Genomic DNA, 24,839 nt, shown 5'->3' with positions numbered 1-24,839 from the left:
GCCTCCCCAGTAGCTGGGATTACAGTCGCCTACCACCACGCCCAGCTAATTTTTTGTATTTTTAGTAGAGATGGGGTTTCACCATCTTGGCCAGGCTGGTCTTGAACTCCTGACCTCATGATCCACCCGCCTTGGCCTCCCAAAGTGCTGAGATTACAGGCGTGAGCCACCCCACCCGTCTCCAGCCGCCTCTTCCGTGGCCGTCCGTGGGAGACTTAGGATTGACTTTTGTTATGAGAGCTGTTCGTTTTCCTTATCAGAACTGAATGAAAGCAATTTCATTCGAAAACCCACTGGTCTTTGTTCTGAGCAGAGGATGTGGGGCAGAGGCCTGAAGTTGAACAGCACAGTCCATGGTGAGAGATGAGGAGGAGGACAGTGGACATTGCAGGAAGGGTCCTAGGACTGGGAGGGTGGGGGGTACTTTGAATAAGGGAATTCTAGGAGATGGGTCCTAGACTCAGGGGCAGTGTGGGAGAGGGGGGCTCTGAGGCAGAGGCATCAAGTGAGATGGTGGGAGATGGGGTCCCCGAGAGAATGGGCCTTTGGCAGATGGGCCCTGAACTAGGAGGGCGGTGGGAGATGAGGGGGCACCCGAGAAGATTGTGGGTCCCAGGCCAGGCATCGTGGCTCATGCCTGTAATCTCAACATTCTTGGAGTCCAAGCGGGGTGTGGATCACTTAAGGCCAGGAGTTTGAGACCAGCTGGTCAACGTGGTGAAACCCCATCTTTACTAAACATACAAAAAAAAAAAATAGTTCCTGGAATAGGCAAAACAAAACAAAAAAATGAATAAAAAAAAATTAGGGGCTGGGCGTGGAGGCTCACTCCTGTAATCCCAGCATTTTGGGAGGCCAGGCAGGTGGATCACGAGGTCAGGAGATTGAGACCATCCTGGCTAACACTGTGAAACCCTGTCTCTACTAAAAATACAAAAAATTAGCTGGGTGTGGTGGCATGCGCCTGTAGTCCCAGCTACTACTCAGGAGGCTGAGGCAGGAGAATCGCTTGAACCTAGGAGGCAGAGGTTGCAGTGAGCTGAGACTACGCCACTGCACTCCAGCCTGGGTGACAGAGCATGACCCTGTCTCAAAAAAAAAAAAAAAAAAAAAAAGGGTTCCTCCAGCATAAAGCCTCCTCCCTCTCTCCTGAGATCCCCAAGGAAGTGGTGCTGGGAGAGCAGGAAGACCTTAGCACATTCAGCCAGGAACCTGAGTCACCGTCCCTGCTCTGTGACCTCTCCCCTCTCTGGGCCTCAGTCTCCCCACCTGTCTATGGGACTGTCTCTTCCCCTGCACCAGATAAATAAAGCAGTATTTGTGGGCTCCCCAGGAGAGGCCCGGGCTCATGTAGCCCCTACCACACCAGGCTGTATCCTGGGGTCACCAGGGGTGTCCAGTGCACATGGCCCCTGCCCTCTAACTGCCTTTCCCCGCTCAGATTCGGGAGCTTCTCCCTCAGCCCTTGTCTTGTGTGGTGGGTATGTACATGCACTTACACACTCACCCACTCACACTTGCTCTCAGCATACTGGCTACCCAGACACCCGCAGGCTGGCTCAGGCCCGGCCCCATCCCCAGCCCCAGCCCTTCCTCTGACGTGCTTCCCTGGGCCGTGTTAGGAAGGCTGCCTGGAGAGAAACGGCCTGGCTGCCCCACTAGAGTGGCAAAAATGAAAAGGACTGACAATTCCCAGTGGTGGGAGGATGTGGAACAGCTACGGCTTCCTTACACTGTTAGATGAAAAATGGCACTCGAACTTTGGAAAGTCTGGCAACACCCATGAAAGCTAAACATAGTCTATTCCATGATCCAGCAATTTCACTCCCAGGCATGTGCGTACCCAACAAGTGGACATGTGTCATTAAAAGACACAGCTAGAGGGATGGGCGCGGTGGCTCGTGCCTGTAATCTGAGCACTTTGGGAGGTTGAGGCGGGTGGATCCCTTTTTTTTTTTGAGATGGAGTTTTGCTCTGTCACCAGGCTGGAGTGCAGTTGCACAATCTCGGCTCACTGCAACCTCCACCTCCCAGGTTCAATTGATTCTCCTGCCTCAGCCTCCCCAGTAGCTGGGATTACAGGCTCGTGCCACCACACCCAGGTAATTTTGTATTTTTAGTAGAGATGGGGTTTCTCCATGTTGGTCAGGCTGGTCTCAAACTCCTGACCTCAGGTGATCTGTGCTTGCCTCGGCCTCCCAAAGTGCTGGGATTACAGGTGTGAGCCACCGCGCCCGGCTCGTTTTTGAATCTTTAGTAGAGACTGGGTTTCGACATGTTGGCCAGGCTGGTCTCAAACTCCTCACCTCGTGTGACCTGCCCACCTTGGCTTCCCAAAATCCTGGGATTACAGGCGGGAGCCACTGCGCCCGGCCTGCAGATGCAATTTTAAAAATCATTGAGCTGTACCCTTAAGATGTTTCTACTTCCCTGTATGACAGTTTATTTCAATAAAAAGAGAGAATAGCATAGTGACCTAGAACTTTGGACAGTTTTAGTTCAAATCTCAAATCTCAGACTTGTCTCTTCTTAGCTATGTGACCTTGGGCGAATCACTTCCCCTCCCTGTGCACATTTAATGTACTCCTTGTACAGAGTGCTTAGAAGTAGGCAGAGCACACAGCGGGCACTCAGTGAATCACTGTCATCACCATCATCATCGTCATTGTGTCCCTTGGGTCCTACTCTATACGAGAGGCTCCCCGTTACCCTCCCATGTCTGCTTCCCTTCCTCTCCTGTGTTCTGGTTCCACAATCCCATCGCCTGGCGAATTCAAGCTGCTCTGACTTTCATGGAGTTGAAAACTCTGTGATTAGATGGCTCTGAGATTCTGTGACTTCCAAGCCAGTGCCGGGCTAAGTTCCCGGGGTTTTGAGAATCACCTGGCAGTGCGCCCCAGCAGAGGGGATGCTGTCCCAACTGCAGCCCCCACCCAGAAAACAGGCACGACGCACACACCACTTCTCTCTCCCCAGTGATATATTTGATAATTGTCCAGAACCAGAGATGGCATCAGCCGGGGGGCTGAAGGGGAGTAAAAAAGAGCCCAGGGAGGTGGCTGGGGCCAGCGGAAGGGATGGAGGGGTGAGGAGAGGGAGAGAGACTGACGCAGAAAAGAGAGAAGAGAGAGGCGAGGGGCAGGGGAGAGAAGCCAGCCAGAGTAGGGGTGGCAGGAGATAGTAGAGGGGGTGGGGGCCACGGTGGGGCCATGGGGAGAGAGGGCCCCTCCCCCTAGAATACAAAATGGGGGGGACTGGCAGGGTCTGTCCTGGGCTTGGGGGTGGGGAAGAGATGGGCGATGTGGTGGGTTGAGGTCAGTAGTAGGTTTCCTTCTCCACCCAACCTGGAGAGACAAAGAAGGAAAGAAAGACACAGAGTAAGAGAGGGAGAGAGACCGGCAAGGCCAGCCGCACAGCAGCGAGAGGGACAGAGAGGGAGAGCGACAAGGAAGCCACACAGTCAGAGACCCGGAGGAAGACAGAGAGGAGGCCCGGAGAGACCGGATGAGAGAGAAGACTGGGAACCGGGTGGCAGAGCCATCCAGCAGGGCAAACGGACCCTGCTGCCCCCCACCCCCATCGGCTGCCTGGCCGAGCCCCCTCACCCCCGGGGTTCCTGCGCAGAATGAGTTTGCGGATTTCATCGTAGACGAAGATGAGGAAACTGTAGGGGAAGGCACAGAACCACCAGCTGGGCCTGCGGAGGGGAGAGCAGGAGGGCGTAAGTGTGGGGCCCTAAGGAGAGGCAGAGCCCCAAGGGACAGGAGGGGACGCTGCAGGGCAGTCTCCCAGGATCCTTCAGTGCTCACAGGTCAGAGGTGCCCTGGGCGGGGCTGGGCCTGGGGTCTTCGTAGTGCCCCGTGGGGAGAGCTGCCCATCAGGGAGGCTGGGGGGCATCAGAATGGGGGATTGCAGTGAAGACACCAGGGGAGGTGGGGCCTGAGGTCCAGGCAGAGCTGAAGGGAAGGGTCCCTGGTGGGCCCTGGCTTGGGCAGGGCTGGGGGCGGTGGGGCACTCACTTGAGAGGGTACATGCGCAGGGCCACGTCCATGCCAGGGCAGTAGGACAGGAAGGCAGCCAGGGCCGTCTCCTCAAACAGCCCGAAGATCAGGATCTTGTTCCTGGAGGCACAGAAGGGCAGGGCTAGGCACAGAAAGCCCCCACCCTGCACCCCCCACCCTGCAGAGACAGGGACAGACACCAGAGACCAGAGACGGCTGCACAGACACAGAGACAGAGATGCAGAGACATAGGGAGAGAGACAGAGGGGGGGATGCAGATAGAGGTAGAGCAATGGTGATACAGACAGACAGGGACAGACGCGGAGACAGACAGAGACAGGGACAGACACAGAGAGGTAGTGGTACAAAAAGAAAAGGCCAAGGGCACCTCCACCACACAGACACACGCAGAGGCTGAGAGAATCCAGGACACATGGGACCCCTTGAGAGAAAATCAGTGCAGTGGCAAAATCCAAAATGGGCCAGGTGCGGTGGCACACACCTGTAATCGTAGCACTTTGGGAGGCCGAGGTGGGAGGATCTCTTGAGGCCAGGAGTGTGAGACCAACCTGGGCAACGTAGGGAGATCTGGTCTACAAAAAGTAAAAATTAGGCCAAGCACGGTGGCTCACGCCTGTAATCCCAGCACTTTGGTAGGCTGAGGTGGGTGGATTGCCAGCGCTCAGGAGTTCGAGACCAGCTTGGGCAACGTGGAGAAACCCCGTCTCTACTAAAAATACCAAAAATTAGCCAGACGTGCTGGTGCACACCTGTAATCCCAGCTACTCGGGAGGCTGAGGTGGGAGGATTGCTTGGGCCCAGGAGGTCGAGGCTGCAGTGAGATATGATTGCATCACAAAACTCCAGCCTGAGCGACAGAGTGAGACTCTGCCTCAATGAAACAAAATAACAAAAAAAAAAACAAAGCAAGGACACAGGAGGAGGGACAGAGACAGACACTTGGACAGGACAGATGGCTGGACGGCCACCGCGTGCCCCCTGCCCTCACTTCATGCCCTGCTGGAAGACTGAGTTCCGCCGGGTCTTGCAGATGATCAGATCGGCCCACTGGACGACCACAATGCTCACGAAGAAGGCGGTGTGGCAGGTGAACTCCACCACCTTCCTCTGCTCGTATGTCTGTAGGAGCGGTGGCCAGGCCACAGCCTGTCAGTCAGTGGCACTGCAGCCCCAGCCACCATCCCGACGATGGTCCGGTGCTCCTTGCCCCACCCTACCCTGCTTGGGGTCCCCAGGGCCTCAGATGTGGCTTCCTTCTGAGGGCTCATAATCCCAAGGGAGGACTCAGGAGAGGTACATAGCAGGAGAAAGGTTAATGGTGATCTCATCGTCCAGCAGGAGCCAGAGAGGAGGAAGAGGACCCTGGGGGCCTCCTGAGGCAGACAGACAGCAGCCGGGCTTTGAAGGGACAGACAAAGATGGGGAAGAAGGCCTGGCAGAGCAGAGAGCTCGGGAAGGAGGCTCCAGATGGGCTGGACCAAGGGTGCCCAGGACACCCCGTGTGGCCAGCAAAGGCCTTGACACTGCCATAGGGGAATGAAGGGCCATTGTAGGAGGTGGCTGTGAGTGGCTGGGACAGCTCGGCCCAGGGATCCGTGGTGGGCAGGGACACGGCACGCTGCTCCACTCACCCACTGCTGCCCGTAACTGTCCTCCAGGTCATTGACGGTGCGGTCATCCCAGTTCAGCCGGATGCCCACCAGGTTGCCAGGCAAGAAGCCATTTTCTGCCAGGATCACAAAGTAAGAGAAGAAGCCACCAAGAGCCTGGATCATTCCTGGGAGGAGGAGAGAGGGAGCAGAGGAGAGGCTCAGGTTGGGGCCAGTAGCCAGTCCGGGGCACCTCCGAGGGTGCCGGAGGACCCCTTGGGGAGCCCTATTATCTGAACACTGGTTCCCAGAGGGCGACCTGAGGTCTTACTTGGTGGTGAGGCCCTGAAGTGGGTGAACCACCTGGGACAGGGGCTTTGGAGAGGGGGATCTCCCAGAGGGATAACCCAGAGCCCCTCTCCCACCTGACCCAGGCCACCTAAACATCATGAATTCTTGGAGGATCCCCAGCTTGAGCCCCCTTTGCAGGAATGACCTCCCCAGTCCTGGGACCACCGCCATGAAGCCTTTGCTTGCTGGGACAGCCCCTAAGGGTGGCCGCTCCACACCTGTGGGGCTCTGCACCCATCAGCAGCAGAGAGGAGGAGGCGGAGAAGGGCTGGTGCAGGCCCCGCCCTCAGCTCACTGGCTGGTCCTGTCCATGTCTGCTCCCCTGAGTCAAGCACCCACGGTGACCCAGGCGCTGCTCTAGGCCCAACACTGGGCCGTAAGGAGGTGGTGTCTCCGGTGCCTCACCGATCTGCCCGTAGGCCATGCTGATGAGTCTCTCATTGACCAGCTTGTCCGTCCGTGGGTTCCTGGGCTGTCTCTTCATGATGTCGCTTTCAGCAGCCTCGTAGGCCAGTGAGATGGCAGGGACCTGGGCAGGGGAGGCCAGGTGAGCTGGGGGGCTGGGAGGACTCCGCCCTCCTGGGGCCCAGGGATGGCCTCCAAGGCTCACCATGTCAGTGCCCAGGTCGATGCAGAGGATGGTGATGGTGCCCAGGGGCAGCGGGATGTTGGCCATGATGAACAGCAGGAAGGGCGTGATCTCCGGGATGTTGCTGGTCAGGGTGTAGGCGATAGACTTCTTCAGGTTGTCAAAGATCAGGCGGCCTGTGGCATGGATGGGCTCAAAGCAGGTGCCCATGCCAGGGACACCTACTCCCTCTGTCCCTCCTCCCCCAGTTCAGCCCCCTTTTCTACTCTCCAGCCCCACAGCCTACCCACCATTTGTTTTCTTTTTTGAGACAGGGTCTCACTCTGTGGCCCAGGCTGCAGTGCAGTGACACGATCAGGGCTCACTGCAGCCTCAACTCCCAGGCTCAAGTGATCCTCTTCCCTCAGCCTCCCATGTAGTTGAGACTACAGGCACGCACCACCACGCCCAGCTAATATTTGTAGTTTTAGTAGAGACAGGGTTTCACCATGTTAACCAGGCTAGTCTAGAACTCTTGACCTCATGATCCACCTGCCTCAGCCTCCCAAAGTGCTGGGATTACAGGTGAGAGCCACCGCACCCAGCTGACTTCTAGGTTTTATATCCAAGAGAGGAAGACTGTTTACGTTCACCGAAAAGCAAGTACGAGAATGTTCACCATAGCATCACTCATCATAGCCGAAAGCCAGAGCCAACCCCACGTCCATCAACAGGTGAGGGGTGAATAAACCACAGTACATCACGCGGTCAAATACCACACAGCAAGAAGGGGTGAGCTACAGACACACAACTCCACAACTGAGCCTCGGATCCTGTGTGAGTGACACAAGCCAGACACAAAAGCATTCATAGCATATGACTCCATCCGGAACAGGCTGAGTACCCATCTCTGGGCTAAAAGTCAGGATAGTGGTTATTCTTAGGAGTAGGGATATAGACTGGAACGGGGGCAGACGACACCCGAATGGGGGCTGGAACGGTTCTCTATTTTGACTGGTGATTGCATGGGTGGTACATGTGTAAAAATTTATACACCCTGTCTGGCTGAATGTTTCATTGAGATATAATATGCCCAACTCACTATACGCATGCTATATCCCAATAAACAGATGACCGCCACGACACCCGGCTAAGTTTTGTATTTTTAGTAGAGATGGGGTTTCACCATGTTGGCCAGGATGGTCTTAAATCTCCTGACCTCAGACAATTCTCCCGCATTGGCCTCTCAAAGTGCTGGGATTACAGGTGTGAGCCACCATGCCCAGCTGTAATATTTTAATATTTTATAGAGACGAGGTCTTAATTTGTTGTACAGACAGGTCTTGGACTCCTGGGCTCAAGCTATCCTCCCACCTTGGTCTCCCAAAGTGCTGGGATTGCAGGCATGAGCCCCGTGCCTGGCCCCTGATGGAAGTTAGACATTTCTTCCCTCCCTTGAGAGAGGCCTTCCCTATCCACCCCATCTGGCAGGACTCTCATTATTATCTATCACGGTGGCCTGTTTTCTTCCAGGCATATACCACAATTTGTAATTATGCATCTGTTAACTTGTTTAAGCCTGTCTCTCCCACCCCATGAGAACAGGGATGGTGTCTGCTCAGCTCACAGCTGCCTCCCAAGCTTCCAGCATGATGCACCAGATTCGGAAGGAGCCGATGCCTGTATCTGGGACAGTGTGTGCACTGTGCATGTGAAGATGTCTTGGGGAGGCCAAGTGTGGTGGCTCATGCCTGTAATCCCAGCAAACTGGGAGGCCAAGGTCAGGGGATCACTTCAGTTCAGGAGATCAAGACCAGCCTGGCCAACATGCTGAAACCCCATCTCTACTAAAAATACAAAACTTGGCTGGGCGCGGTGGCTCATGCCTGTAATCCCAGCACTTTGGGAGGCCAACGGGGGTGGATCACAAGGTCAGGAGATCGAGACCAGCCTGGCCAACACAGTGAAACCCTGTCTCTACTAAAGATACAAAAAAATTAGCTGTAATCCCAGCTACTCAGGAGTCTGAGGCAGGAGAATCACTTGAACCGGGGAGGCAGAGGTTGCAGTGAGCCAACATAATGCCATTGCACTCCAGCCTGGGTGACAGAGCAAGAGTCCATATCAAAAAAAAAAAAAAAGAACAGTTTGGGGAAACATGGAAAAACCATATCTCTACAAAATATTAAAAATCAGCCAGGTGTGGTGGTGCATACCTATAGTCTCAGCTACTTAGGGGCATGAGGCAGGAGGATCAATTAAGCCCAGGAGGTGGAGATCGTGCCACTGCACTCCATCTTGGGCAACCCTATCCCCGCTCCCACCCTCCAAAAACAGGTGTCTCTTGGGAGGATAAGAAAGCGTTAACCATGGTTTCCTCTGAGACATAGGAGACAAGGGCTAAGGACATTTAATCTGTTACTCTGGGCTCAGCTTTGCTATTTGAATTCTCTTTTACCATGAACTACTTTTTACACCAGTGACATTTCAAATAAGAGAGGAAAACTGGAAGAAAATGCACCAAGGCACAAACCATGATTATTTCTGGATGGTGAGGTTATGGGTGACTCCAATTTTTTCCTGAATGCTTTTCTACATTTATCTATAATTATCATGAATTACTTTGATGATCAGAATAAATCTGAATGTGAACCACCCCTTCTGTGGCCTGTCAGGAGGTGGTGCCTGTCGGCCCTGCAGCCCAGGCCCTGGTGCCCCCGCCTCAGCAGCAACACCAGCCTGAAACCCCAGCCCTCACACCGCCTTGCCTGCGTACCGGTTCCTCCGCCTGCGACTCCCTGGCACTGCTCTACGTGGACGTCCCAGCATGGCCCCTGACTCTGCTCAGCCATCCCTGTCCACTCTGGGAAGCTCCCTCAACCCCTAGCCCAGGCTGGCAGAGGGGTCCCCTGAGGCCTCCCCCAGGGTCCCTGGATTCCCCCTGGTTGGGCTTGAGAATATATATATTTGAGGCAAAATCTTGCTCTGTCACCAGGCTGGAGCGCAGTGGCGTGATCTCTGCTCACTGCAACCTCTACCTCCTGGGTTCAAGCGATTTCCCTGCCTCAGTCTCCTGAGTAGCTGAGATTACGGGCGCCCAACATGATGCCCAGCTAGTTTTTTGTATTTTAGTAGAGATGGGGTTTCACCATGTTGGTCAGGATGGTCTCGATCTCTTGACCTCCTGATCCACCTGCCTCAACATTCCAAAGTGCTGGGATTATAGGCGTGAGCCACCAAGCCCCGCCTGAGAATATTTTTTAAAATTCTCCAAGTTGGCTTTACCTACCAGATAGGGCCTGTGCTGGATGATGTGGGGACCCAGCAATGTGTCAGCTCAGTCCTGCCCAGGGGAGCTCCCCACCCCACAGGGGGGAAGACAGAAAAGGACAGCCTAAAGCTCCACCAGGGCTAGTGGGGGACTGTGGTCTCTCCCACACATCCTCCTGCAGCCCTGGCCGGTTCCCCTCGCCAGTCTCAGGACTCCAGGAGTGACCCTGGTCTCCAGGGCTACCCCTGGCCAACTCACCCTCTTCCACCCCCGTGACGATGGAGGCAAAGTTGTCATCCAGCAGGATCATGTCGGCCGCCTGCTTGGAGACATCAGAGCCAGCGATGCCCATGGCCACCCCAATGTCGGCCTTCTTCAGAGCGGGGGAGTCGTTCACACCATCCCCAGTCACAGCCACGATTGCACCCTGGAGGGAGAGCGGGTAAGGACGACTCCCAGAACCAGGCCCGAGAGCCTCCTCCCTCAGATCCGTAAGCCCAAGACCCCAGCCCCCTCCTCCTTCAGACCTAGGAGTTCATGCCCCCAGCCGTTCCTCTTTCAGACCCAGGGATCCAAGCCCCAGCCCCTCCTCCTTCAGACCCAGGGGTCCAGGCCCCAGCCCCTCCTCCCTCTGACCTAAGAGTCCAGGCCCCCAGCCCCTCCTCCCTCAGCCCCAGGAGGCCCCTGGCATCAGTGAGGACCAGGAGTGAAGTCCCTGTCCCCTCCTCTGTGGGAGCGCAGCCCACCTGTCTCTGACAGCCCTCCACGATGATGAGCTTCTGCTGGGGGGACGTGCGGGCGAAGACGATCTCAGTGTGATTCTGCAGGATCTCGTCGATTTGCTCAGAGGTGAAGTCCTTGAGGTCGGTGCCGTGGATCACACAGGCCTTGGCATCCCTGGGAAGAGCAGAGAGGGTGATGGCTGAGGTCGGGGTGCGTGAGAAGTGGCGACGTGACCCCTGAGGGACAGAGAGACAGATGGGCCAGCCCCACAGCCAGGAGAGCCAGGGGACCAGGGGCTGGGGTCAGGGGCCTCAGGGGAAGCAGGGGAGAAGGGGGCTACTGCAGCAGGGTGTGCGGGAACGCCTGAGGAGGGACTTCGGGGCAGTGGATTCAGTTACTTATTTACTATTTATTTATTTATTTCCAAGACAGAGTCTTGCTCTGTCATCCAGGCTGGAGTGCAGTGGTGAGATTTCAGCTCACTGCAACCTCCCGGGTTGAAGCAATTCTCCTGCCTCAACCTCCCAAGTAGCTGAGACTACAGGCGAGCACCACCACACTAGGCTAATTTTTGTATTTTTAGTAGAGATAGGGTTTCATCATGTTGGCCAGGAGTCTTGAACTCCTGACCTCAGGTGATCCACCTGTCTCGGCCTCCCAAAGTGCTGGGATTACAGATGTGAGCCGCCTCGCCCAGCCTATTTATTTTTGAGATGGAGTCTTGCTCTGTCACCCAGGCTGGAGGGCAGTGACACAATCTCGGCTCACTGCAACCTCTGCTTCCTGGGTTCAAGCAATTCTCCTGTCTCAGCCTCCCTAGTAGCTGGGATTATAGGTGCCTGCCACCACGCCGGGCTATTTTTTTTTTTAATTTTTTAATGGAGATGGGGTTTGGCGTTGTTGGCCAGGCTGGTCTTGAACTCCTGACCTTAAGTGATCCACCCACCTCGGCCTCCCAAAATGCTGGGATTACAGGCATAAGCCAACACGCCTGGCCAAGGGGTAGTGGATTTAGAGGAATGGAGATATATGGACAAACAGAAGGGAGGCAGAGTCAGAGACAGGCATGAGGATGGGAAAACTGAAGAAATCAGAAAAACAAAACAGAAAAGAGATATAAAGACCGACAGACAGACGAAAAGACAGACACAGAGAAATACTGGGTTCCACTGTATCCTCTGAGATAGGAATTATCAGTAGCCCATTTTAGAGGTGGAGAAACTGAGGTTCATGGATGCTAAAGGACTTGCCCAATGTCACACAGCTCATGAGCAGTAAAAGCTGGGATGCAGGCCAGGTGCACTGGCTCACGCCTGTAATCCCAGCACTTTGGGAGGCTGAGGCAGTTGGATCACTTGAGGTCAGGAGTTCAAGACCAGCCTGGCCAACATGGTGAAACTCCATCTACTAAAAATACCAAAAAAATTAGCTGGGTGTGGTGGCGGGTGCCTGTAATCCTAGCTACTCGGGAGGTTGAAGTAGGAGAATTGCTTGAACATGGGACAGGGAGGTTGCAGTGAGCTGAGATCTCACCACTGCACTCCAGCCTAGGTGACAGAGCGAGACTCTGTATCAAAAAAAAAAAAAAGCAAAAAAGCTGGGATGCCTGGCTACCTCTGTGACTGCAATGTCCCCACATTGGAGGGAGGGAGGGCCAGGACCCAGGGCCTGGTACATGGAGGAATCCCAGAAAGAATGGGATAAGCAGTTCAGGGAGAAGGTGGGGGTAGGTGGTCCCCCTGTGGCGACACCTGAGAGGGATGTCCAGTGCCCTGGCCAGGACGGGTGGCTCACCGGGGGTTGACCTGGCTGACGGGAATGTTGAGCCGGGCAGCGATGTCCTCCACGGTCTCGTTGCCCTCAGAGATGATGCCCACGCCCTTGGCAATGGCCTTGGCCGTGATGGGGTGATCGCCAGTGACCATGATGACCTGCAGGCATTGATTTTAGGCATGGCCTCCCCGCTGCCCTGCGCCTGGCCTGGCCTCCCCCAGCCACCCCAAGCCACACCTTGATGCCTGCGCTGCGACACTTGCCCACTGCGTCAGGGACGGCTGCCCGGGGCGGGTCGATCATGGACATGAGGCCCACGAAGCAGAGGTTGTCCGTGGTGAAGTTCACGTCGTCGCAGTCGAAGGCAAAGCCCTTGGGGAACTGCTCCTCGGGCAGGTAGTAATGGCAGAAACCTGGCGGCAGGGAAGGGATTACGCGTGAGGGTCCCAGCCTCAGGACCTCCAGGCCTCTGCCCCATGCCCCTAGATGTCTGCATCGCCCACATTCCATCTCCCCATTAGCAAGATGGTCGGTAGCACTCATTTCCTAGGATGCCTTGCCTTCTCATCCATTCATTCATTCATTCATTCATGCATTCATTTACAGTCCATTCAACCCTCCTTGCCCTCAAGGGACCTCATAGCCGGCCCAGCACGTGCCCCAGCAGCCCCGCACCAAGCACACGCTCGCCCAGGCCGCCAAGCTCAAGGTAGGCATTCTGGAAGGCCTCTTTCATCTCCTCGTCCAGAGGCTGCTCCTTGCCCTGCAGCAGGATGGTGGAGCAGCGGTCCAGGATGCGTTCGGGGGCACCCTTCATCACCAGCAGGTATCGGTTGTCATTGGGGTCCTCGGTCTCATGGATGGAGAGCTGGGGACCAAGCAGAGGGTGGCGTGCCTGAGCCACGTAGACACTGGGAAGCTCCCTGCACCATCCTGTACCCAGTCCAGAGCTACAGGTTCCAGGATAGACCCACACCAGGGCTCCTCCAGAGGGGAGACTCTCAGAGACTTCTGCTCATTCCTGTCCACTTCTATCTCACGGATTTTTTTTTTTTTTTTGAGACAGAGTCTCAAAAAAAAAAGTCTCTGTCACCCGGGCTGGAGTGCAGTGGCACAATCTTGGCTCACTGCAACCTCTGCCTCCCGGGTTCAAGTGATTCTCCTGCCTCAGCCTCCCGAGCAGCTGGGATTACAGGCACCATCACCACACCCAGCTAACTTTTTTATTTTTAGTAGAGACAGGATTTCACCATGTTGGCCAGGCTGGTCTCGAACTCCTGGCCTCAAGTGATCTGCCTGCCTCAGCCTCTCAAAGTGCTGGGATAACCGGCATAAGCCACTGCACCTGCCTCTCCCAACCCCCCTGCCCTTTTTAAGGGTCCTGGCCAGGTGCGGTGGCTCACACTTGTAATCCCAGCACTTTGGGAGGCTGAGTCAGGCAGATCACCTGAGGTGGGCAGTTCAAGACCAGCCTGACCAACACGGAGAAACCCCGTCTCTACTAAAAATACAAAATTAGTGGGGCATGGTGGTACACGCTTGTAATCCTGGCTACTCAGGAGGCTGAGGCAGGTGAATAACTTGAACCTGGGAGGTGGAGGTTGTGGTGAGCTGAGATGGTGTCACTTCACTCCAGCCTGGGCAACAAGAATGAAACTGCATCTCAAAAAAAAAAAAAAAAAAAGAAAGAAAGAAAAGACAGGGTCTTGCTTTATCACTCTGGCTGGAGAACAGTGGCGAGATCACAGCTCACTGCAGCCTCAACCTCCCAGGCTCATTCAATCCTCCCACTCAGTCTCCCATGTAGCTGGGACCATAGGCGCACACCACCACGCCTGGGTAATTTTTTGTAGAGACGTGCTCTCCCGATGTTGCCCACGCGGGTCTCAATCTCCTGAGTTCAAGCTATCCTCCTACCTCGGCCTCCCAGAGTGCTGGGATTACAGGCATGAGCCACCACGCCCAGCCGTATGCTTCCATTTTTACGAAATGTCCAGAGTAGGCAAATCCATACAGATAGAAAGTAGGTTAGTGGTTGCTTAGGTCTGGGAGTGTGGGGGAGGAGGGGGCGGGTGACAGCTGAGTGATGCGGGGTTTCATTTTGGAGGTGATGAAAACGCTCTAAAATTGACTATGTGGACGGCTGCCTATATCTGAGAATATACTCAAACTATTATACACTTAGATGGACGATCTATGGTATGTTAATTATATCTTAATAAAGTGATTTTAAAAGCTCTGAGTCAACTCCTGTCTCTCTTTGGCTCAGAGCCCCCTGGAGGCTTGTGTGCTCCTCAGAGTCACAGCCAAGTCCTCTCCATGCCTGTGGCCCGACAGGATCTGGCCAGCACCCACTGCTCCCAGCACGCTCCTTGGCTCCCGGCCCTTCTGCACTGGCTGGCTGGCTGGTGATCAGGTGCTTCAGCACGCTCCCGCCTCTGGGCCTTTGCACTGGCTGTGCCTGCCGCCCCAACGCTCTTCCCCCAGACACCACAACCTCAGCACCACAACCACTACGATTACCTCCTCCTGCCTTTGTTATTGTCTGTCTTCGGGAACCAGAGCGTAAGTCCCAGAGAGGGGGGACTTGGTTTCACCAACTACTGCGTGTATACCCAGTAGCCAAAACAGAGCCTAACGTGGTGGCTGCTCAAAAAATGTTTGCTGAATGGGCCAGGCATGGTGGCTGATGCTTATCATCCCAGCACTTTGGGAGGCCGAGATGGGTGTATCACTTGAGATCAGGAGTTCGAGACCAGCCTGGCCAACATGGTGAAATCCCATCAATACTAAAAATACAAAAACTAGCTGGGCATGGTGGTGCATGCCTCTAATTCAGCTACTCGGGAGGCTGAGGCACAAGAATCACTTGAACCTGGGAGGCGGATGTTGCAGTGAGCCGAGATCGCACCACCGCATTCTAGCCTGGGCGAGAGTGAGACTCTGTCTAAAAAAAAAAATTTGCTGAATTGATAGAAAGTTGCTGCTCCGCCCCAAGAGGTCTCCTGCTGGTTCCCACTCTCTGCTACAGGCAGATTTTTTTTTTTTTTTTCGAGACAGGGTCTCTCCCTGTCACCCAGGCTGGAGTGCAGCGTGTGATCTAGGCTCTCTGCAGCCTCAACCTCCCCAGCTCAGGCAATCCTCCTGCCTCAGCTTCCCAAATAGACAACAGGCACATACCACTCCACCTGGCTTTGTTTGTTTGCCTGAGATAGAGTTTCTCTCTTGTTGCCCAGGCTGGAGTGCAATGGCACGATCTCGGCTCACCGCAACCTTCACCTCTCGGATTCAAGTGATTCTCCTGCCTCAGCCTACTGAGTAGCTGGGATTACAGGCACGCACCACCATGCCCACCTAATTTTGTATTTTCAGTAGAGATGGGGTTTCTCCATGTTGGTCGGGCTGGTCTGGAACTCCTGACCTCAGGTGATCCACCTGCCTTGGCCTCCCAAAGTGCTGGTATGACAGGTGTGAGCCACCGCGCCTGGCCCATACCTGGCTAATTAAAAAAAAATTGTATGGATGGGGTTTCGCCATCTTGCTCAGGCTGGTCTTGAACTCCGGGCCTCAAGCTGTCCTCCGCCTCAGTCTCCCAAAGTGCTGGGGTTAGAGGTGTGAGCCACCGCGCCCAGCCTGCGGGAAGATCTTTACTCCTCAGCCTCTCACTCCAACAGGAATCTGGCTCCCACTCTCAAGTTCTCCCTTTTCCTCTCCCCACCAGGTGGGTATTATTCCCGTTTTACAGATGGGAAAATCAAGGCTCTATGACACCTCTTTACAGGCATCACAGGAAACCTGAGGGCCAGGCTGGCTCTCCCGGAAAGCCCAGAGTACCTGGTATTTGTTGGTGGAATTGAAGGGAATCTCAGCCACTTTCTTGTTGCGCTCACGCATCAGCTTCACGGAGCCAGAGGACAACTCAATGCACTTGAGCAGGGCAGACTCAGAGGCATCCCCGGCCACATCCCTCTGCAGGGAGAGAGGGTCGTCAGAGGCGGGGCAACAGAGGGGAGGACACAGGTGGAGCCAAGGTGAGGCCGGCAGCTGAACCCACCTTGAGCACAGGAATGTTGTCCTGACCACCCTTGAAGACAGCGCGATTGCAGAGCCCAGCGATGTGAGACAGGGCCACCCAGGTGTGTGAGCTCTTGTCGAATGAGGTCCCTGGGGGAGGCACGTGTGAGGGCCAGGGGCTCCTGGAGCCAGCCCCCCATGGTCCCCGCCCAGGGCCTGCACTCACCTGACTGGTCCTCAGTGGTGTCAGCCTCGTGGATCTGGTTGTCAAACCACATGTGGGCGACCGTCATGCGGTTCTGAGTGAGGGTCCCCGTCTTGTCCGAGCAGATGGTGGATGTGGAGCCCAGAGTTTCCACAGCCTCCAGGTTCTTCACCAGGCAGTTCTTCCGGGCCATACGCTTGGCAGTCAGCGTCAGACACACCTGGAGGACGAGCAAGGGCAGGCGAGTTACAGGGAGAAGCCCAGCGGCAGGGTTGGATGAGTGACATGAGGGCCACAGCCCAGCTGCCCAGCCCCTGGAGAATCTGGAGGGCCTAGAAAAGAACAAGGCAGCACCCAGAAATGCCACCCCCATGTTCAGATCAACAGAAACAGGGCAGAGACGCCCAAAGACAGAGACTAGACTGTTCACAGCGGCCACATGCATAATAGTGTAAAATGGCCGAGTGCGGTGGCTCACGCCTGTAATCCCAGCACTTTGGGAGGCCGAGGCAGGCAGATCACGTGAGGTTGGGAGTTTGAGACCAGCCTGACCAACATGGAGAAACCCCGTCTCTAATAAAAACACAAAATTAGCCGGGCGTGATGGTGCATGCCTGTAATTCCAGCTACTTGGGAGACTGAGGCAGGAGAGTCACTTGAACCCAGGAGGCGGAGGTTGCAGTGAGCTGAGATTGCACCATTGCACTCCAGCCTGGGCAACGAGAGTGACAATCAGTCTCAAAAAAAAAAAAAAAGTGTAAAATGGCCAGGTGTGGTGGATTACGCCTGTAATCCCAACACTCTAAAAGGCCAAGGCACAAGGATTGCGTGAGCCAAGGAGTTTGAGACCTGCCTGGGCAACACAGTGAGATATATCATCTCTACAGATATGTATATATATATATATGTAGCTGGGATTACAGGCACGCACCACCATGCCCAGCTAATTTTTTGTATTTTTAATAGAGACGGGGTTTCACCATGTTGACCAGGATGGTCTCGATCTCTTGACCTCGTGATCCACCCGCCTCAGCCTCCCAAAGTGCTGGGATTACAGGCTTGAGCCACCGCGCCCGGCCCATATATATATATTTTAATTAGCCAGGCATGGTGGCATGCACCTGTAGTCTTAGCTACTTGGGAAGCTCAGACAGGAGGATCGCTTGAGCCCAGGAGTTCAAGTCTGCAGTGAACTATGATGGCACCACTGCACTCCAGCCTGGGTGACAGAGCAAGACCCTGCCTTAAAAACTGTCCAGGCCAGGTGCCGTGGCTCACGCCTGTAATCCCAGCACTTTGGGAGGCCAAGGTGGGTGCATCACTTGATATCAGGAGTAAGAGACCAGCCTGGCTAACATAGTGAAACCCCAACTCTACTAAAAGTACAAAAATTAGCTAGATGTAGTGATGCACTCCTGTAATCTCAGCTACTTGGGAGGTTGAGGCATGAGGATCCCCTGAACCCAGGAGGCAGAGGTTGCAGTGACCCGAGATTACAACAATGCACTCCAGCCTGGGAAATAGACTGAGACTCTGACTCAAAAAAAAAAAAGTCCAAAACTGCAAACGACTCAGCTGTCCACTAACAGCAGAAAAGATAAATTGTGGATGATGGAATAGTATACACTGACAAAAACAAATACATTACTGCTACCCGCACCTGCACAGGTGAAGGTCAAAAACATGTTTAGCTAAAAAGAGCCAGAAATGAGTTCATACTGAATTATTCCATTAACACAAAGTTTGAAAACAGGCAAAGTTAATCTATGCTGTTAGCAGCCAGATTAGGGGTTTCCCTTGGGTTGGTGGGGCAGGGGCTAAATAAGGTCTTGAGCTGACGTGACTGTGTTCGGTTTGCCCAAAATCATCAGACTGTATGTTCACAATATGTGTAATCCTTCGTGTGTAAAAATCCATTTGACATAGGGTAGGTTTCAACATGCTAATATGGAAAATATGGCAAACTTTTTTTTTTTCTTTTCTTTTTTCTTTTTTTTGAGACAGAGTCTCACTCCGTCACCAGGCACCAGGCTGGAGTACAGTGGTGTGACCTCGGCTGACTGCAACCTCCGCCTCCCGGATTCAAGCGATTCTCTTGCCTCAGCCTCCCGAATAGCTGGGATTACAGGTGTGCACCACCATGCCCAGCTAATTTTTGTATTTTGTAGAGACAGGATTTCACCATGTTGGCCAGGATGGTCTTCAACTCCTGACCTCAGGTGATCCACCCACCTCGATTTCCTAAAGTGCTGGGATTGCAGGCGTGAGCCACCCTGCCAGGCCCTAACATGGAAAACTTCGTATAAAACATTAAGTAAAAGAATGAAGGAGGAGAATGGTATTTCCAGGATAGTCCCTGCCATGTACCTTGAAGACAGTATTTAGTCAATATACTCATAGCTGTCAGGGGGACCTCGCAGAGAATGGACTTCTGGGGTGATGCTGGCAGCAAAGCAGTCAGAGGAAAACTTTAAAAAAGTTATTATTTTTATTATTACTACTATTTTCTTGAGATGGTGTGTCCCTCTGTCACACAGGCTGGGGCGCAGTGATGCTGCCTCAACCTCTCAGGCCAGCCTTCCAAGTAGTTTAGTTGGGATTACAGGCACATACCACCATGCCGGCTAATTTTTAATTTTTTTTTTTTTTTAGACGGAGTCTCATGCTCTTGTTACCCAGGCTGGAGTGCAGTGGTACGATCTCGGCTCACTGCAACCTCCGCCTCCCAGGTTCAAGCTATTCTCCTGCCTCAGCCTCCTGAGTACCTGGGATTACAGGTGCCCACCACCACGCCTGGCTGATTTTTGTATTATTAGTAGAGACAGGGTTTTCACCATGTTGGCCAAGCTGGTCTCGAACTCCTGACCTCAGGTGATCCACCCGCCTCAGCTTCCCAAAGTGCTGGGACTACAGGTGTGAGCCACTGTGCCCAGCCTTTAAATTTTTTTGTAGAGATGGTGGTCGCACTGTGTTGTCCAGACTGGTCTCAAACTCCTGACCTCAATCAGTCCTCCTGCATCAGCCTCCCAGATTGTTGGGATTACAGGCGTGAGCCACTGTGTCTGGCCCATGATTTTATTTTATTCATTCATTTATTATTTTTTTAATTTATTTTTCCTTTTTTTTTTTTGAGACGGAGTTTCACTCTTGTTACCCAGGCTGGAGTGCAATGGCGTGATCTCGGCTCACCGCAACCTCCGCCTCCTGGGTTCAGGCAATTCTCCTGCCTCAACCTCCTGAGTAGCTGGGATTACAGGCACGTGCCACCATGCCGAGCTAATGTTTTGTATTTTTAGTAGATACGGGGTTTCACCATGTTGACCAGGATGGTCTCGATCTCTTAACCTCGTGATCCACCCGCCTTGGCCTCCCAAAGTGCTGGGATTACAGGCTTGAGCCACCGTGCCTGGCCCTTTTTTTTTTTTGAGACAGGGTTTCACCATGTTGGTCAGGCTGGTCTTGAACTCCCGACCTCAGGTGATCCGCCCGTCTCAGCCTCCCAAAGTGCTGGGATTATAGGCGTGAGCCTCCGAGCCTGACCTATTTATTTTTTGAGCCAGAGTTTCCCTCACATTGCCCAGGCTGGAGTGCAATGGCATGATCTTGGCTCACTGCAACCTCCGCCTCCCAGGTTCAAGTGATTCTTTTGCCTCAGCCTCCCGAGTAGCTGAGATTACAGGCATGTGCCACCACGCCTGGCTAATTTTGTATTTTCAGTAGAGACAGGATTTCACTATGTTGGCCAGGCTGGTCTTAAACTCCTGACCTCAGGTGATCCTCCCGCCTTGGCCTCCCAAAGTGTTGGGATTACAAGCATGAGCCTCTGTGCCTGGCCTCGTTTTTTTGTTTTTTAACTTGATGTATTCTTCAGACTTTTCATCATGAGCCAGCCATTCTTCATTTTGTGAGTGAACTTAACAAGCAATAGGATTGCTGGCTCTTTATGACTCACCAGGGTTTCTCAAGATTTTTGTTTGTTTCTCCTTTGATTGTTTGCTTTGTTAATGAGGCCATCTGAGTCAGGCCCCTTCTCACTCAGGATCTAGGAGGTTCAGCCCTCAGTGCCCAAGTTGTCTTTCACAAAAACACTGTGATCAAGGACCCCAGCCCTCCTCCCTCAAACTCAGGAGCCCAGACCCCGCAGCCCCTCCTCCATCAGACTCAGCAGTCCAGGCCCTCAGCCCCCTCCTCCCTCAGACTCAGGTGCCCAGGCCCCCAGCCCCTCCTCCCTCAGACCCAAGAGCCCAAGGCCCCTGCCCCCCTTCCCCGCCCAGACCCAGGAGCCTGGCCTTACCGTGACAGTGGCCAGCAGACCCTCTGGGACATTGGCCACAATGATGCCGATGAGGAAGATGACAGCCTCCAGCCAGGTGTACCCGAGAATGAGGGAGAGGATGAAGAAGGAGACGCCCAGGAAGACAGCCACGCCGGTGATGAGCTGGATGAAGTGCTCAATCTCGATGGCAATGGGCGTCTTGCCCACCTCCAGCCCTGATGCCAGGGTGGCGATGCGGCCCATGACGGTGCGGTCGCCCGTGGCCACCACCACGCCCCGAGCTGTGCCTGCAGGCCAGAGGGGTTAGGCTGAGGAGGGTGGTTCAGGGAGGTTAGAAGGCCCTGACCCCCTGAGACACGTCCCTCTGTCGGCCCCAGCTGCGTTTCTTCTTTGCACCCGCCTCACCTTCCACACAATTGGTGGAAAAGAAGGTGATGTTCCGAGTCTCCAAGGGGTTGTCGTGCGTGCAGTCGGGAGAGCGGGTCTGGGGCTCCGATTCGCCAGTCAGGGAGGAGTTGTCCACCTGGAGGCAGGCGCAGCAGAGAGAGGGCTCAGTCCAGGGCCTGGGACAGGAGGGCATTTGCACAGGGGGCATGGGACTGAAGCCTGTGTGTCTGGAGATCACAGCTAGAAGCCTGGGTGCCCAGTGGGCACATGGTGTGTGGGAGGCCAGGGGCTGCGATCTTGAAGGTGGATAGGACATAGGGCTGCTGGCCAAGGTCTACGGTCCCTAAGGATCTTGAAGGGTGAGGGCTGGGCCTGGACTTCTGACTGCTGGGTGAGGAGGGGACCCGGGTCTAAACTTCTGGGTCTGAGGGAGGAAGGGCCTGGGGTCTAAACTCCTGGGTCTGAGGGAGGAGGGGCTGGAGCCTGGACTCCTGGGTCTGAGGGAGGAGGGGCTGGGGTCTGGACTCCTGGGTCTGAGAGAGGAGGGGCTGGGGGCCTGGACTCCTGGGTCTGAGGGAGGAGGGGCTGGGGACCTGGACTCCTGGGTCTGAGGGCGGAGGGGCTGGGCCTGGACTCCTGGGTCTGAGGGAGGAGGGGCTGGGCCTGAACTCCTGGGTCTGAGGGAGGAGGGGCTGGGGGCCTGGACTCCTGGGTCTGGGAGGAGGGGTTGGGCCTGGGCTCCTGGGTCTGAGGGAGGAGGGGCTGGGAGCCCAGACTCCTGGGTCTGAGGGAGGAGGGGCTGGGCCTGGACTCCTGGGCAGCATGAGGGAGGGTAGAGCCAGGCCCCAGGCCCAGGCCCACCTTGCAGCCATGGGCTGAGATGATCCGCAGGTCAGCCGGCACTCGGTCCCCGCCCTTGATCTCCACCAGGTCCCCGACCACCACCTCCTCAGCGTTCACCTGCATCTTCTCACCTTCCCGGATCACCAGGGCTTGCTGGGATGGGATGGAGCAGTGTCACCTCCCAGACTCCCTCTGCCTGGGGGTCATCGGACCCGGCCCCCAGCCCATCCATACAGCCCCGTCTGGCCCCTTGCGGCACCCCTCACCTGGGGCACCATGTTCTTGAAGGACTCCATGATCTTGGAGCTCTTGGCCTCCTGGTAGTAGGAGAAGCAGCCGGTGATGATCACCACGGCCGCCAGCACGATGCCCAGGTACAGCTGTGGGGAGATGGGGGACACTGATCAGGGGCCACCCAAGGCCCTCCCCACCAGTTCCTGCCCGCCTGGAGTCTGGGAATGGAGCTTTGGTATCAATGGGGGTCTGTATTTGTGTGCCTGACCCTAGGTTGGTTATGAGGGTCTGTGTGTCTGAGTCTCATCCATCTTGAGTCCCCCTTCCTTCCTTCCTTCTCTTCCTTCCCTTCCTCCCTCTCTCTTTCATTCTTTCTCTTTTTCTTTTTGAGACGGAGTTTCGCTCTTGCTGCCCATGCTGGAGTTCAATGGCGTGATCTCAGCTCACTGCAACCTCTGCCTCCCATGTTCAAGCGATTCTCCTGCCTCAGCCTCCCGAGTAGCTGGGATTACAGGCATGCGCCACCACGCCTGGCTAATCTTGTATTTTTATTAGAGACAGGGTTTCACCATGTTGATCACGCTGGTCTCAAACTCCCAACCCCAGGTGATCCACCCGCCTCAGCCTCCCAAAGTGCTGAGATTACAGGCGTGAGCCACTGTGCCTGGCTGAGTCCCTCTTTCTGTAACGAGTGTGTCTGATTCTAAGGGTCTGTTGATTTTTTTTTTTTTTTTTTTTTTGAGACAGGGTCTCACTCTGCTGCCCAGGCTAGAGTACAGTGCACAATCTCAGCTTACTGCAGCCTCAACCTCCCAGGTTCAAGCAATCCTCCCACCTTAGCCTCTGGAGTAGCTCAGGCTACAGGTGTGCGCCACCAGGCCCGGCTATTTTTTTGGTAATTTTTTAAAGACTGGGTCTGTCTGGGTATGTTACTCAGGCTTCGGGAACTCCTGGCCTCAAGTAACCCTCCTTCCTTGGCCTCCCAAGGTGCTGGGATGCAGGCATGAGCCACCACGCCTGACTTGTCCAACTATTTTGTGTCTGTCCTCCTGCATGTGTTGAAGAGTCTGGGTGCAGCTGTCTGTCCATGTGTCTGTCTGACGGGGGCCTGCCTGTTTTTCCATCTGCAAGGCGGCTTGTTTGGTTCTCTGTGTGTGGATCTCTGTCTCTGTGTCTCCAGCTCTGCCTCTCAGTGCGAGCTGAAGTCTGAGACTTCGGGCTCTCTGCCTGTTTAGGTTTGAATATCTGAGGACACTGTCTGTGCCTGACTCTCATGTCTGTCTGTCACCAGGTTATGCCTGTATTGCTCTTTGTGTATGTGTGTCAGTGTGTATGTGAGTTCCTCTGTCTGTCAGTGTATGTCTGAGTGTGTCTGTGTTTCTGAATTATGTGGTCATGTTTTGTTTTGTTTTGTTTTGTTTTTGAGATGGAGTCTCACTCTGTCACCTGGCTGGAGTACAGTGGTGCGATCTCGACTCACTGCAATATTTTGCCTCCCAGGTTTAAGTGATTCCCCTGCCTCAGCCTCCCAAGTAGCTAGGATTACAGGCATGTGCCACCACGCCCAGGTAATTTTGTATTTTTAGTAGAGATGGGGTTTCTCCATGTTGGTCAGGCTGGTCTCAAACTCCTGACCTCAGGTGATCTGTGCTTGCCTCGGCCTCCCAAAGTGCTGGGATTACAGGCGTGAGCCGCCGCACCCAAGGTGGCTGTGTTTGAATCCACATCCTGGTGTGGCTGTCCGCATTGACCCTCCACGCGCATGTGTGTGTGTGCACGCACCTCTACGCAGGTGAGATCCGTGTGTGGCCGGTGTGTGGGTCTGTGTGACACACATGGGAACTGAAACTGCATCTCGAACATGTCTCTGTGTTGTGGGGACAGGCCCTGACGTCTCAGCCGCAGGGCATGCCTGGGTCTCTGTGTGACACTCACTCTGGGTATCTGTCAAGCCGTGATCACCCGCTGGTGTCTGTTCCCAAGGCCGCTGAGGTCACACAGCCTTGGGACAGAGCCCCAGCTCACACGTCCTGCTGTGGGGCCGTGGACAAGTTCCCCGGCTTTTCTGAGCCTCAGTTTGCCTTGTATTAGATCTGGTTCTCTTGCTGGGTGAGTGTGAGTTAGATGGGAGAAAGGAGGAGAGTGGCTGTGAAGAGGCTGGAGGGGTGGGAGGAGGTGCGGATGGTGTCTGGAAATCAATGTGTGGGGCCGTGCACAGGGCAGGGTCCAGGCACTCACGTTGTCACCAGAGGGGTCGTCCTCGGTGCCCGCCTGGATACCGTAGGCCAGGAAGCAGAGGATGGCCCCGATCCACAGGAGGATGGAGAAGCCACCAAAGAGCTGGCGGCAAAACTTGACCCACTCCGGGGTGGTAGGCGGCGGCGTGAGCGCGTTAGGCCCATCCCGGGCCAGGATCTCCTGCGCTTTGCTGTGGGTCAAACCCTGGGGGACAGACAGAGGACTCACACAGAACCTTCCCTGGGCAACCCTGGCACCCAGGCCTTCACCACATCCCCAGAACTTCAGACACCAGCCCCAGCCCCTCCTCCCTCAGACCCAGGGGTCCCAGTCCCCATCCCCTCC

At 54.8% G+C, this 24,839-nt stretch overlaps 1 protein-coding gene across 3 annotated transcripts in view; it reads right to left on the bottom strand.

The window, feature by feature from the left end:
* Positions 1-2,962: 2,962 nt before the first annotated feature.
* ATP1A3 (ATPase Na+/K+ transporting subunit alpha 3) overlaps positions 2,963-24,839 on the bottom strand; it is a 27,855-nt gene continuing 5,978 nt past the window's right edge. For all 3 annotated transcript variants that reach the window (XM_032249224.1, XM_032249223.1, XM_032249222.1), the window contains exons 4-23: positions 24,495-24,698; positions 22,289-22,402; positions 22,041-22,175; positions 21,198-21,315; positions 20,811-21,079; positions 16,538-16,736; positions 16,352-16,461; positions 16,132-16,266; positions 12,973-13,165; positions 12,535-12,710; positions 12,319-12,455; positions 10,548-10,698; positions 10,060-10,228; positions 6,573-6,727; positions 6,368-6,491; positions 5,654-5,799; positions 5,011-5,141; positions 4,020-4,121; positions 3,606-3,697; positions 2,963-3,344 (exon numbers count right to left, since the gene is read on the bottom strand). In XM_032249224.1, the coding sequence (XP_032105115.1) occupies positions 3,316-3,344; positions 3,606-3,697; positions 4,020-4,121; positions 5,011-5,141; positions 5,654-5,799; positions 6,368-6,491; positions 6,573-6,727; positions 10,060-10,228; positions 10,548-10,698; positions 12,319-12,455; positions 12,535-12,710; positions 12,973-13,165; positions 16,132-16,266; positions 16,352-16,461; positions 16,538-16,736; positions 20,811-21,079; positions 21,198-21,315; positions 22,041-22,175; positions 22,289-22,402; positions 24,495-24,698 (2,889 nt within the window). In that variant the 3' untranslated portion in view covers positions 2,963-3,315. The remainder of the gene's footprint in view (positions 3,345-3,605; positions 3,698-4,019; positions 4,122-5,010; positions 5,142-5,653; positions 5,800-6,367; positions 6,492-6,572; positions 6,728-10,059; positions 10,229-10,547; positions 10,699-12,318; positions 12,456-12,534; positions 12,711-12,972; positions 13,166-16,131; positions 16,267-16,351; positions 16,462-16,537; positions 16,737-20,810; positions 21,080-21,197; positions 21,316-22,040; positions 22,176-22,288; positions 22,403-24,494; positions 24,699-24,839) is intronic.

The sequence above is a fragment of the Sapajus apella genome, unplaced genomic scaffold (genome assembly GCF_009761245.1).
Source record: "Sapajus apella isolate SASKATOON/1434 unplaced genomic scaffold, GSC_monkey_1.0 scaffold68, whole genome shotgun sequence".
Taxonomy (NCBI): Eukaryota; Metazoa; Chordata; class Mammalia; order Primates; family Cebidae; genus Sapajus; species Sapajus apella.
The sequence above is the reverse complement of the archived record's forward strand: the minus strand, read 5'-3'. Positions and strand labels throughout refer to the sequence as shown.